General features: G+C 30.9%; 1 protein-coding gene across 1 annotated transcript; it reads left to right on the top strand.

Annotated features, from left to right (window-relative positions):
• Positions 1 to 2,810: 2,810 nt before the first annotated feature.
• Positions 2,811 to 10,936, top strand: tilB (touch insensitive larva B). Its single transcript, XM_075301279.1, has 5 exons — positions 2,811 to 2,902; positions 2,976 to 3,822; positions 5,785 to 5,987; positions 9,725 to 9,767; positions 10,596 to 10,936. Exons 1-5 carry the CDS (start codon positions 2,893 to 2,895, stop codon positions 10,675 to 10,677), a joined length of 1,185 nt encoding a protein of 394 aa, XP_075157394.1. The 5' UTR covers positions 2,811 to 2,892; the 3' UTR covers positions 10,678 to 10,936.
• Positions 10,937 to 13,210: the final 2,274 nt, after the last annotated feature.

The following is a 13,210-nucleotide window of genomic DNA, read 5'->3' on the forward strand; positions in this document are numbered from 1 at the left end:
CCGGAAATCTAGAAGTATTCTAGGACCTTAAAAAGGTGTGCCGAAAATGGTGATTATCGGTCGATGTTTTGATATAGCTCCCATATAGGCCGATTTCCCGATTTTACTTCTTGGGCTTCTAGAATCCGAAGTTTTTACCCAATTTGCCTGAAATTGGAAATCTAGAGGTATTGTAGGAAAATAAAGAGATGTGCCGAAAATGGTGATTATCGGACCATATTTCGATATAGCCCCCATATAGACCGATCTCCAGATTTACTTCTTGGGCTTCTAAATCCGTAGTTTGTATCCTTCCATGTTTTGGTATAGCCCCCATTACACCGGACTCCCGATTTAACTCCTAGGGTTTCTAGAAATTGAAGTTTTTATCCGATTTGCCACAAATTGAAAATATACTGTCATTTCAGACCCACAACAAAGTGTATATGATTTAGTTTTATCGGTCCATTTGGTAAGGCCTCCATATAGACCGATTTCACTTATTAAGGGTATAGAAGGCGAACTGATCTGCTTGGGAAAATATCTGTCATCAAACCCCCTGAAATTTTCAAAGGAAACTAAAGGGTGGTTAAAATTTCAAGGGCTGATGTTGATTTTGAATAAAACACAAACTATTTTGGAAATTATTGTAATTTTATTTTATTATGATATATTGGTAGTACTCAATTATGTATGGAACAAAATATCGGCTAAATGGACGCCGCAACCTCGGTGGCACACCTTCATCCGATGGTCCAAATTTTCGATGACGCTGAGGCATAATGGAGGTTCTATGCCGTTAATGTGCCGAATTATCTCATCCTTTAGCTCTTGAATTGTTGCTGGCTTATCGACGTTCACCTTTTCTTTCAAATAACCCCAAAGAAAAAAGTCCAACGGTGTCAAATCACATGATCATGGCGGCCAATTGACATCGCCATTACGTGAGATAACACGGTCATTGAATTTGTTGCGCAAAAGAGCCATTGTTTCGTTAACTGTGTGGCAAGTGGCACCGTCCTGCTGAAACCACATACCGTCCATATCCATATCTTCCAATTCGGGCCATAAAAAGTTCGTTATCATCTCACGATAGCGAACACCATTCACAGTAACTGCCTGACCGGCCTCATTTTGGAAAAAATACGGCCCGATGATGCCGCCAGCCCATAAACCGCACCAAACAGCAGTGTTGCCAGTATTTTCCGAGCTCTTGTCCCCAAAATGGATCGCTTTTATCCCCAAAAATCCCCAATTTAATTTAAAATTCCCCATAAAAATCCCCAAGAAATTTTTGGCAAGTTTTTTGAAAAAAAAAAAGTAAACGAATAGACTCTGCTGTGGAAAATCCGTACAAAATTAAAAAAAAAACATTTTAAATAAAATAAAAATGTGCAATTGAATGAAGATTTCAAAACACAAAACCAGGAGACGGGTGCTCAAAATATCATCCGATACCAGCCCCCATCAGAGTTAATTATTGGTATAGTCATCTTATGCAAATCCTCACTGGAGAATAAAAATGGGAGTTCGGTCAACATATAGTCAAGAAATAAAATTGACTTATCGATCAAAATGCATTGCTGTCCCGATATGAACTCTACTCTGTATGTGCAGGATATGGGATACATGTTCAAAATCAGTGATGTACGCATATGAGTCCTTACGAAATAATTTCACAATAGTAAAAAATTTCTTAGGAAAAAAGAGTAAATTGTAAAGAAGCTCTTGGGCCACCCAAATAAATTCCGTGGAATAAAGAGGAGGAAAGTTTTTTTTATTTTTTTTGAGAATCTCTGTACTTCTTTAAGCCTTTTTTAAGCATGTAATGAATTTCATATAAACCATAGTTCTTACTGTGATAATTACTTGGTTACTGAACAAATATCGAAAATTCCCCACAAAAATCCCCAAATTTGTGGAAATTCCCCACCAAATCCCCAAGTCCCCAATTCAAAAATTTTGTCCCCATCAACGAAAAAATATCCCCGATTTGGGGAAAAATCCCCAATACTGGCAACACTGCCAAACAGTCACTCTTTGTGGGTGCATTGGTTTTTCGACAATCACTCTTGGATTCTCATTCGCCCAAATGCGGCAATTCTGTTTATTGACGAATCCACTGAGGTGAAAATGTGCCTCATCATTGAAGATGATTTTCTTCGAAAATTGATCATCCACTGTTGCAATTTCTTGGAACCATTTAACATGTTTTTGGATTGTGTATCTCTCCATGGTTCAAATTGAGTAAGTCTAAAATAGAGAGATGTCAAATAAAATTCGGAAGAAAACTTGGCGTTTAGGCGTGGTTCACAAATTTACATCGGCCCTTACAATTTAACCACCCTTTATTATATTTGATTCATGGTGGTGGGTATTTAAGATTCGGCCTGGCCGAACTTACTACTGTATATACTTGTTCTTAAATTTTATCTGCCTTGAACTTCATATAGCGCTAAAGACATTTTAAACATTTTTAAGTCCAATCTTTTCCTTCAAAATATGAAATTTAAAGAACTGAAATAAATTTATTATTTTTAATAAATTTTGTTTGCTTTGACAAAAATTGTTAACTTATTATTAAATTTATTATTTTTAATAAATTTTGTTCGATTTGACAAAAATTTTTAACTTAGTAAAACATTTTATTTAAAATATTCTAAAATGAACCTTCATTTTCTTTCATGTTGGGTTAACTTTTTTTCTGGGTGTATTAGTGTGAAGTACACAAATATTTATATATACAAAATAATTTTTTTCTGTGTAAAAATAAAAAATCCTACACTATTACATGTGATATGTCACCATTTATTTAGTAGTATTTTGTTCAACCCTCTGTCGTTACTAAGGCAACCCAGTAAACCACTATATTTGTTTAATTCAATACACAAACTATCAAAAACAATTTTCAACATGGTAAGAAGTAGGTTTGATTTATAAAAATACAAGAATTCAAAGACATATTAATTTAGAATTTTTTTAAATATATTTTCCAGTTACTGAAGAATTGGTGCGTAAAAAATCGGAACACAATGAATTGCTTATTAGCACCTTAGAGGAATTATCCCTTCACCAGGAAGACATTGAACGTATTGAACATCTACATAATTGGTGCCGTGATTTGAAGATCTTGCTGTTGCAATCGAATCTCATATCGAAAATTGAAAATCTCTTTAAATTAAAACGTCTAGAATATTTGAATTTGGCCATCAATAATATAGAACGCATAGAAAATTTGCAACAATTGGAATCACTTAACAAATTGGATTTGACTTTGAATTTCATTGGTGAATTAACATCGATTGAGAGCCTTAAGGATAATTACAATTTGAGAATACTCATACTAACAGGGAATCCTTGCTGTGATTATCCCAACTATCGTGAATATGTTATTGCAACGTTGCCCCAATTGGATAGCTTGGATTGTCAGGAGGTAACTTTGACCCATAAACTGCAAGCCAAGCCCAAGCTTAGGGAATATCGAGCAGTTATCATCCAGAGGCAAGCTCAATATTCTATGCAACGTGATGCTCAAAAGATACGTTTTCTACAACAAAAGCAAGAACTGGAAGCCAAAATGTCCACAATTGAAGATGAACAGGAACGTATTAAAACATTTTGGGATTCTACAAGTGAAAATTGTCCAGAAATTCGCAATGAAATGGCAAAATATCAAAAGCTATGTCGACAAAAAGGAGACTCGGCTGACGTAACAAAGCCGCCTAAAAAAGAACCCACATTATTTGCTCCATGTGGTCGACCGTATAATCTAAATAAGCCGGAATTACCTTTCAGCTTGAAGGATGAATATGATGAATATATTTTGCAATTAGAAGTCTACAAGTGTGTACACCCAAAAGGAAAAATACTTTCTTCCAGAACGAAATTTTAGACAAAAGAAATTGCCCTAAACTATATTCTTTAAGAGCAAAGAAGCCCACATGTATGATAAAGAATTCAACGATTGCCTCTTAATATTTATACCCTGCGCCACACTGTGGAACAGGGTATTATAAGTTAGTGCATATGTTTGCAACGCCCAGAAGGAGACGAGATAGACACATGGTGTCTTTGGCAAAAATGCTCAGGGTGGGCTCCTGAGTCGATATAGCCATGGCCGTCTGTCCGTCTGTCCGTGAACACATTTTTGTAATCAAAGTCTAGGTCGCAGTTTTAGTCCAATCCTAATCAAATTTGGTATGTGTTTTGGCTTAGAATAGAACCCTATTGATTTTGGAAGAAATCGGTTCAGATTTAGATATAGCTCCCATATATATATCTTTCGCCCGATATGGACTTATATGGCCCCAGAAGCCAGAGTTTTACCCCAATTTGGGTGAAATTTTGCACTAGGAGTACAATTAGTAGTGTAGTCAAGTGTGCCAAATTTTATTGAAATCGGTTCAGATTTAGATACAGCTCCCATATATATCGTTCGCCCGATTTACATTCATATGACCACAGAGCCCAATTTTTTGCTCCGATTTAGTTGAAATTTTGCACAGGGAGTAGAATTAGCATTGTAGCTGTGCGTGCCAAATTTGGTTGAAATCGGTTCAGATTTAGATATATCTCCCATATATAGCTTTCGCCCGATTTACACTCGTATGACCAGAGAGGCCAATTTTTAACTCCGATTTAGTTGAAATTTTGCACAGGGAGTAGAATTAGCATTGTAGCTTTGCGTGCCAAATTTGGTTGAAATCGGTTCAGATTTAAATAAATCTCCGATATATAGCTTTCGCCCGATTTACACTCATATAACTACAGAGGCCAATTTTTTGCTCCGATTTAGTTGAAATTTTGCACAGGGAGTAGAATTAGCATTGTAGCTGTGCGTGCCAAATTTTATTGAAATCGGTTCAGATTTAGATATAGCTCCCATATATATCGTTCGCCCGATTTATACTCATATGACCACAGTGGCCAATCTTTTACTCCGACAGGGAGAAGAATTAGCATTGTAGCTATGCGTGCCAAATTTGGTTGAAATCGGTTCAGATTTAGATATAGCTCCCATACATATGTTTTTCCTATTTGGACAAAAATGGTCAAAATACCAACATTTTCCTTGTAAAACGCCATTGCTTAGTCCAAAAGTTGTAAAAATGACTCTAATTTTCCTAAACTTTTAATACATACACACAAAAAATTTTTTTTTCTTATTCAATCACGAAATTAATTGATCCAATTAATTTTTTAATTGAAATGTCTTCAATCACAGAAATGATAGAATCAATTAAAAAATTAATTGAAGGTCAATTAAAAAATTAATTAATCCAATTAAAAAATTAATTGATACTATTAATTGTTGTGATTGATTTTTGTTTCAATTAAAAAAATTGTTGATTCAATTAAATTTGTAATTGAATATTTTTTAAAACTCAATTAAAATTTTAATTGGAAAATTTTTCGTGAAATTTTTTTCTGTGTATATATCGAGCGATAAATCATAAATAAACTTTTGCGTGCATTAGCCGACTTAAATTTTGAGTCTATAGATTTTGTAGAAGTCTATCAAATTCTGTCCAGATCGGGTGATATTTAAATGTATGTATTTGGAACAAACCTTTATATATAGCCCCCAACACATTTGACGGATGTGATATGGTATCGAAAATTTAGATATACAAAGTGGTGCAGGGTATATTATAGTCGGTCCCACCCGTCTTTAGACTTTCATTACTTGTTTTTATTTGCTTTTAAAGAATATTGATTGTCTAAAATTTCTTTCCTCAGAAAAGAAAACTTTTCTTAGATAATTCTCGAAAACCTTTTTGTTTTGTTTTTTTTTTTTTTTTTCAGATATCTCGATACTTCTCATATCAAAGTGGATGTAGAGATTAACTATATTCGTGTTATTGTCAAAGGTAAAATATTTCAGATAGCCTTAAATGAAGAAGTTAAACCTTCACAAGCTGTTGTACAACGTTCACAAATCACAGGGGAGTTGGTAATAAGGGCTCCCAAGCTGAATGAGAACAAATTATTGTCCTTGAAATCAGAAGGTAATTCTATTAAAATGTCTAATATTATTTTTGAAAATCCGCATCGTTAAACTGATGCTAAATTTAATTTATGTTTATTACATATTATTAGAATATTTATTCGAGCTCTTAAGTCGAAAACATTGGCTCTTAGTACCTCCCGCATTTAATAACATAATTTATTAAGGTTCTAAATTTTTTAATAAATAAATTATTCGAGCTTATTGGACAAGAAGATGAAGGGAATTGCTACTATTAAGTTATTGAAAAGACACCAATCAACACAAAACTGATTATACACATGTTACATCGCTGGCTAATTCGAATTTCCATAGCCTTCAGTATAGATCTGACGGGGGGAGATGATTCATTGTGGAATTATTCTTCCCAAATTGAACCATTTTTCACCGCCACTGTGCATCATCTTATATAATTACAATCCCTTAATTTAATTTTTATACCCTCGATCATAGGATGGAGGATATACCAACTTGGTCATTCCGTTGGTAACACATCGAAATATTCCTATCAGATATCATATAAATATCGGGAGCTACCGTGGTGCAATGGTTAGCATGCCCGCCTTGCATACACAAGGTCGTGGGTTCGATTCCTGCTTCGACCGAACACCAAAAAGTTTTTCAGCGGTGGATTATCCTACCTCAGTAATGCTGGTGACATTTCTGAGGGTTTCAAAGCTTCTCTTAGTGGTTTTACTACAATGTGGAACGCCGTTCGGACTCGGCTATAAAAAGGAGGTCCCTTATCATTGAGCTTAACATGGAATCGGGCAGCACTCAGTGATAAGAGAGAAGTTCACCAATGTGGTATCACAATGGACTGAATAGTCTAAATGAGCCTGGTACATCGGGCTGCCACCTAACCTAACCTAACCATCACATAAATATCACATAAAGTATTCTATAGAAAATTTTATCAAAATTTTATTTCTATATAAAATTTTATCAAAATTTTATTTCTATAGAAAATTTTATCAAAATTTTATTTCATTCTTTTTGTTTTGTTATTGTTGGTTTTGTTCTTTAAGCATTGTTGTTGTTTTTTGATTTCAGCTTAAAACCATGCATTGACTAAACTACAAGTGTAGCTTAACCAACAGAGGAAAAGAATGTTTGTCAAATTTATTTGGGCAAAGCCCTATAGACTTAAACCCAACAATGAACCACACTTGAACCTTCCGAAAAAAGGTTTTGCATGATAGCCGGCTTATGCCGAAATAAATTCGTACAAACATATCTCTTTTCCTATGCCACTGTCAAATCATCGATTTGAGTGCAGTTGGCTGGGTTTATTTTGAGCGTGCTTCCTCTTTTTTCCCAGCCAACTTCATTTGACAGTGGCATAGGAACAGAGATATGAACTGCCTGAGTTTATTCTGATAATTGGTTGATAGTTTTGCTGCAAGTAGAGGATGCTGATGAGGAATGTGGTAATTCCGAAACGTGCGTCCATCCAACCATCTTGCAGTCTATAGGGCTTTGACAAAATTTGACAAACATTCTTTTCCTCTGTTGGTTAAGCTACACTTTTAGTTTAGTCAATGCATGGTTTTAAGCTGAAATCAAAAAACAACAACAAAATTTTATTTCTATAGAAAAATTTTGTCAAAATTTCATTTCTCTGGAAAATTTTCTCAAAATTTTATTTCTATAGAAATTTTGTTAAAATTTTCTTGTCAAAAATTTATTTCTATTGTCAAAAATTTATATCTATAGCAATTTTTCTCAAAATGTAATTTCTATAGAAAATTTTGTTAAAATTTTTATTTCTATAGAAAATTTTCTCAAAATTTTATTTCTATAGAAAATTTTATGTCGATAGAATATTTTATTAAAATTTTATTTCTATAGAAAATTTTATTAAAATTTTATTTCCATAGAAAATTTTCTCAAAATTTTATTTCTATAGAAAATTTTATTTCGATAGAATATTTTATTAAAATTTTATATCTATGGAAAATTTTGTCAACATAGAAAATTTTCTCAAAATTTCATTTCTATAGAAAATTTTATTTCGATAGAATATTTTATTAAAATTTTATTTCTATAGAAAATTTTATTAAAATTTTATTTCCATAGAAAATTTCGTCAAAATTTTATTTCGATAGAAAATTTTCTTAAAATTTTACTATAGAAAATTTTTTCAAAATTTTATTTCTTTAAAACATTTTCTCAAAATTTTACTACTATAGAAAATGTTGTCAAATTGTATTTGTATAGAAAATTTTGTCCAGATTTTATTTCTATAGAAAATTTGATTACTATAAAAAAATTTCTTAAAATTTTACTACTAAAGAGAACTTTCTGAAATTTTTTTTACTATAGAAAATTTTGTCAAAATTTTATTTCTATGGAAAATTTTGTCAAAATTTTATTTCTATGTAAAGTTTTGTCAACATTTTATATCTATGGAAAATTTTTCAACATTTTATTACTATAGAAAATTTTCTTACAATTTTATTTCTATACAAAATTTTATTTCTATGGAAAATTTTGTCAAAATTTTATTTCTATAGAAAATGTTCTCAAAATTTTATTTCTATAGATAATTTTGTTAAAATTTTATTTTTATAGAAAATTTTGTTAAAATTTTATTTCTATAGAAATTTTCGTCAAGATTTTATTTCTATAGAAATTGTTGTCAATACTTTTTTCTATAGAAAATTTTGTCATTTTATTTGTATAGAAAATGTTATTTCAATAGAATATTTCGTCAAAATTTTATTTCCATAGAAAATGTTGTAAAAATTTTATTACTATAGAAAAATTTGTCAAAATTTTATTTCTATAGAAAATTTTGTCAAAATTTTAGTACTATAGAAAATTTTGTCAAAATTTTATTTCTACAGAAAATTTTATCAAAATTTTATTTTTATAGAAAATTTTGCAGAACGTAATAAATTGTTTCATAAAAAAATATTTTATAATAATTAATTAATTACCCAGCGAAACAAAAATTTGGAAGTTCTTCTAAAGGCACAACTTTAAAAGCACTTCCAAAAAAGTTCTCCCAAAGATGTTCTTTATTTTAACTGCACAGGAAGTTCATTTGAGTCAATTTTTTATAACTCGCTTTTCTCATATTTTAAATAGGAAATTTAGATTTTTTTTTGTTTCAAATAAGTTAAAAACAGATTAAGAATTAATAAAATAATACAAATTATTTAAATTTTGACGAAAAAAAGCTAAATCCACTCTAGAAAATTGTGAGTTTTTGATGTCAAATGTTCCAACAAAAAATCATAAAAAAATTTTAAATTTATTTGTTTGTCAAAGTATCACATAATTTCTTAATTCAAATCCAAAACACTGAATTCGCATCACACCTTAAGAAGTGATGCAAATTCATTGCAACGGCTGTTGAAATGGTGGACATATGTCCTATGGCAAGCCCATGTTAAATTCATCGCTTCTGCGCCAATTTTGCACCACTTGCGGATCCAAAAAGAATATTTTCACAACTTTTTTGGCGACGCTTTTTTTGCTGGGTTAATATTAGCATCACTTTGACGATGGATTTTCTGTTCCGTGTTGGTGATATCTTATTGAAAATCTATCTATTCGTTATATTTTTATAAATGTATCTGTCCTATGGTATTCGCCTTATATATAATTTTAATAGTAATATTATTGATGTACACATTTTCCATATCAAATATTTCAGGCTTGTATTCGCCTTATATATAATTTTAATAGTAATATTATTGATGTACACATTTTCCATATCAAATATTTCAGGCAAAATCAAAACAGAAGATTCGAATGCAGTCTATAAAACTGGGTAAGTCTGTAAAATATTAATATACCAATTAAAATTTTAATAGAATGTCTAAACCATATCTAATTAGAAATTTAATTGGTTCAATTAATTTTTAAATTAAAACAAAAATTAATTCATCAATTATAATTGAATTATTGAATCTATTAATTTTTTCATTGCCGTTGGTGATTAATACTAGCATTTCTGTAATTGAAAAAATTTCTATTGAATTTTATGATTGAAAACTAAAACTATTTTTTCTGCGTGTTATTCTTGTATCCTGGTCAGAGAATAAATGCACCCAATTTATTTGAGCGGCGATGGATATGAATTACAGCCGATACAAACAGGTCCTGTCGGTCCTGTATTATTCCTTGAATTTTGAAATAAAAAGCTGATAAGCGATTAGAAGACCACAATAAATCGATTTGATTATACTTGAATGATAGTTATTATTAATTTCGTTTAGATGATTTCTTATTTTGTATTTAAATATTAAATCTTTTATTCTTCTTTATTTTATTTAAATATTAACATAAATATCTTTTATTTAAATATTTATAAAATATTTTTTGATAGTTACTAAATTTTTTATCCAAAGTCGAATTTCGAGTTTCTTCATAACAAAGATGTTTATAACAACGAAGAATTTCTTTTATGTAAAATTGTGTTTCGGAGGAAAGTATGTAATTTGTCATTAAAATTGAGCCATAATAAGCATTGACCAAAAAAAGTTTCATTTGCTCAATTTTAATGAAATTTCTTTCTGTGTATTTTATAAATAAAGTTTAGATTTCATTAGTTATTTTATGCACTTTAATTGATTTAAAACATTTCTCATTTTTCCAGGAAAAAGATCCTTAAAGGTACCGTGGATATTAGGAATATTTGCAGTGGCGTAGATGAAGAGCGGGTTCCAGATTTAATATAAATAAATAATGGGGGAATAACATAAATTCCCTCAAAGTTTTCACATCCATTTATATGGCAAGTGCTCCATTTACTACGACTGTAAAGAACCTTAAAATCGTAATACAATTGACATGAAGAGGACTAGAAGACTAGTGCTTAAATATCATACTATAAATCGAAATGAAAAGGAAATGCGTTGATGACAGCTAAAATAACTAAGAAACCTCATCTGTATGGTTTCATTAATTTGAGGAAATATACATAGATTTAATTAAGAATGACTTTTAAATTATCTAGTTTACTAGGATGTAAGTATGACCCTAAACCACATTGTGGTCAGGGTATGACAACTTTGATCTGCCAAAAAATATGCCTACCAGAATTATTGAATTTAGACCCCATAAAATATATACCGATTGACGCAGAATCATCTCCAGAATCGATCTACCCCTAGGTGTTCGTCCGTCCATGTACACGCAAAGAAAAAACACAACGTTTGGAAAACATTTTTCTTTTGTTAAAGTTTAAAAATTTCAAATGTTTATCACCAAAAAAATTGTGTTACAAAATTTTTATTTCTACAATAAAAAAATTATTTTTGATCCAAAACACAGTTCATTTCATTTATATTAGGCACTGTTATTTTCTGTCTTTAAGTCTTCAATAAGACACATTTTGAAGTTTCATAGTTAAAATTTAATATAATCCTACATACAAAACATATTTTTTGTCTTCAATCGCGAAATTAATTGATCCAATTAATTTTTAATTGAAATGTCTTCAATCACAGAAATGATAGTATCAATTAAAAATGAATTGATCCAATTAAATTAAATAAATTAATTAATTGATACTATTAATTTTTGTAATTGATTTTTGTTTCAATTAAAAAATTTGTTAAATCAATTAAATTTGTAATAGAATATTTTTTAAAACTTAAGACTTTAATTGGAAATTTTTTTGTGATATTTTTTCTGTGCATGTAAGGTCAAACATCTTTTTGGACTCTTCCGAATATTTTTGGAAAAAAAAAATTAAAAATATATTAAAACAAGTATATACGGCCGTAAGTTCGGCCAGGCCGAAATTTGCTCCTCCAAGAGGCTCCAAAACCAAATCTCGGGATCGGTTTATATGGGGGCTATATATGATTATGGACCGATGTGGACCAATTTTTACATAGTTGTTAGAGACCAAATACTAATACCATGTACCAAATTTCAGCCGGATCGGATGGAATTTGCTACTCTTAGAGGCTCAGAAAGCGCAATCGGGTGATCGGTTTATATGGAGGCTATATATAATTATGGACCGATGCGGACCAATTTTTGTATGGTTGTTAGAGACCATATACTAACACCATGTACCAAATTTGCTTCTCTTAGAGGATTCGCAAGCCAAATTTGAGGGTCCGTTTATATGGGGGCTATACGTAAAAGTGGACCGATATGGCCCATTTGTAATACCATCCGACCTACATCAATAACAACTACTTGTGTAAAGTTTCAAGTCGATAGCTTGTTCTAGGCGAACATGCTAACCATTGCTCGACGGGGGCAAACTAAATGTATGTTTCTTTCAAATAAAGTTACTTAACATCGCCTCGTGGGCGCCGAAAACTATGCTTTATAAATATAACTGCTTGACTGTTTGCGTTCCTTGTGCGTTGATGGCTATAGCGATAAATGCCTGTTGATGGTAACAACAGCTACGTAGCCCAGAGAATGAATAGTGTATTGGCTTGCAAACTGATTCTCCGTCCAGGTGAAAGGTGAAATTAAAAATATATATAATATTGAATAATTTTTCTACATTGTTTGTTTTACAGAAAAAGGTGCTAAAAACTAAAAATCTCGTGGAATTGGGAAAGATGTGAGGGTAGATGTAATTAGCCAGAAAATTTGTTTTGAGTTAGTCTTTATGAAAAAATCAACGTTTATCACAAATAGTATATAATTTTCTTTTAAACAAACTTCCTTACAGCGAAAAGTAAATGGTAAACAATATTTGTTTGTCTAAAGCTTCGTTTGGGAGAAAATAATTATTTTGTTTGCGTGTAGTACTCACCTATACCCAACAAAGTCAAGAGTAAATTTTAATGTAATTTTTCATGTAAAGCATCACCCCATATCCAGTATCGACTAATCCCCAAGAAAAAGACATTAAAGGACTATGGATAGAATGTTTTTATATTAATTATTATTTTTATTTTGCTCGGGAATATTATTTCATTTATTAGGTTTTTATTTCTTTTGTTTGTCTTCTAAATTTTGTGTACACAATCTTATTTTCTCTCTCGCAGGATAGAATTGTTTGTTGTTGCTACGGTTGTTGTTGTTAATTTCTTGTTGTTGTTTTTTATTATTTTGTTACTTGTTTTTCTTTTGTGGATTCCATCTTTACATGTGTTCATTTTTATGTGTGTGTGTGTTTGTGTATCGGTACTTTTGATGTAGGTATGTTTGTAATATATAATATATGCATACTAGGGTGTCCTTAATTACTAAAAATAAATCTTGTGCCCACCCATAATTTAATTAAGTGTGGTGAGT

This window comes from Haematobia irritans, chromosome 3 (assembly GCF_050003625.1).
Source record: "Haematobia irritans isolate KBUSLIRL chromosome 3, ASM5000362v1, whole genome shotgun sequence".
Taxonomy (NCBI): Eukaryota; Metazoa; Arthropoda; class Insecta; order Diptera; family Muscidae; genus Haematobia; species Haematobia irritans.

Coding starts and splice junctions, on each gene's coding strand:
- tilB (XM_075301279.1), top strand. Junction 3,823..5,784: donor TTGCAATTAGAAGTCTACAA/GTGTGTACACCC, acceptor TTTTTTTTTCAG/ATATCTCGATACTTCTCATA. Junction 9,768..10,595: donor AATGCAGTCTATAAAACTGG/GTAAGTCTGTAA, acceptor TCATTTTTCCAG/GAAAAAGATCCTTAAAGGTA.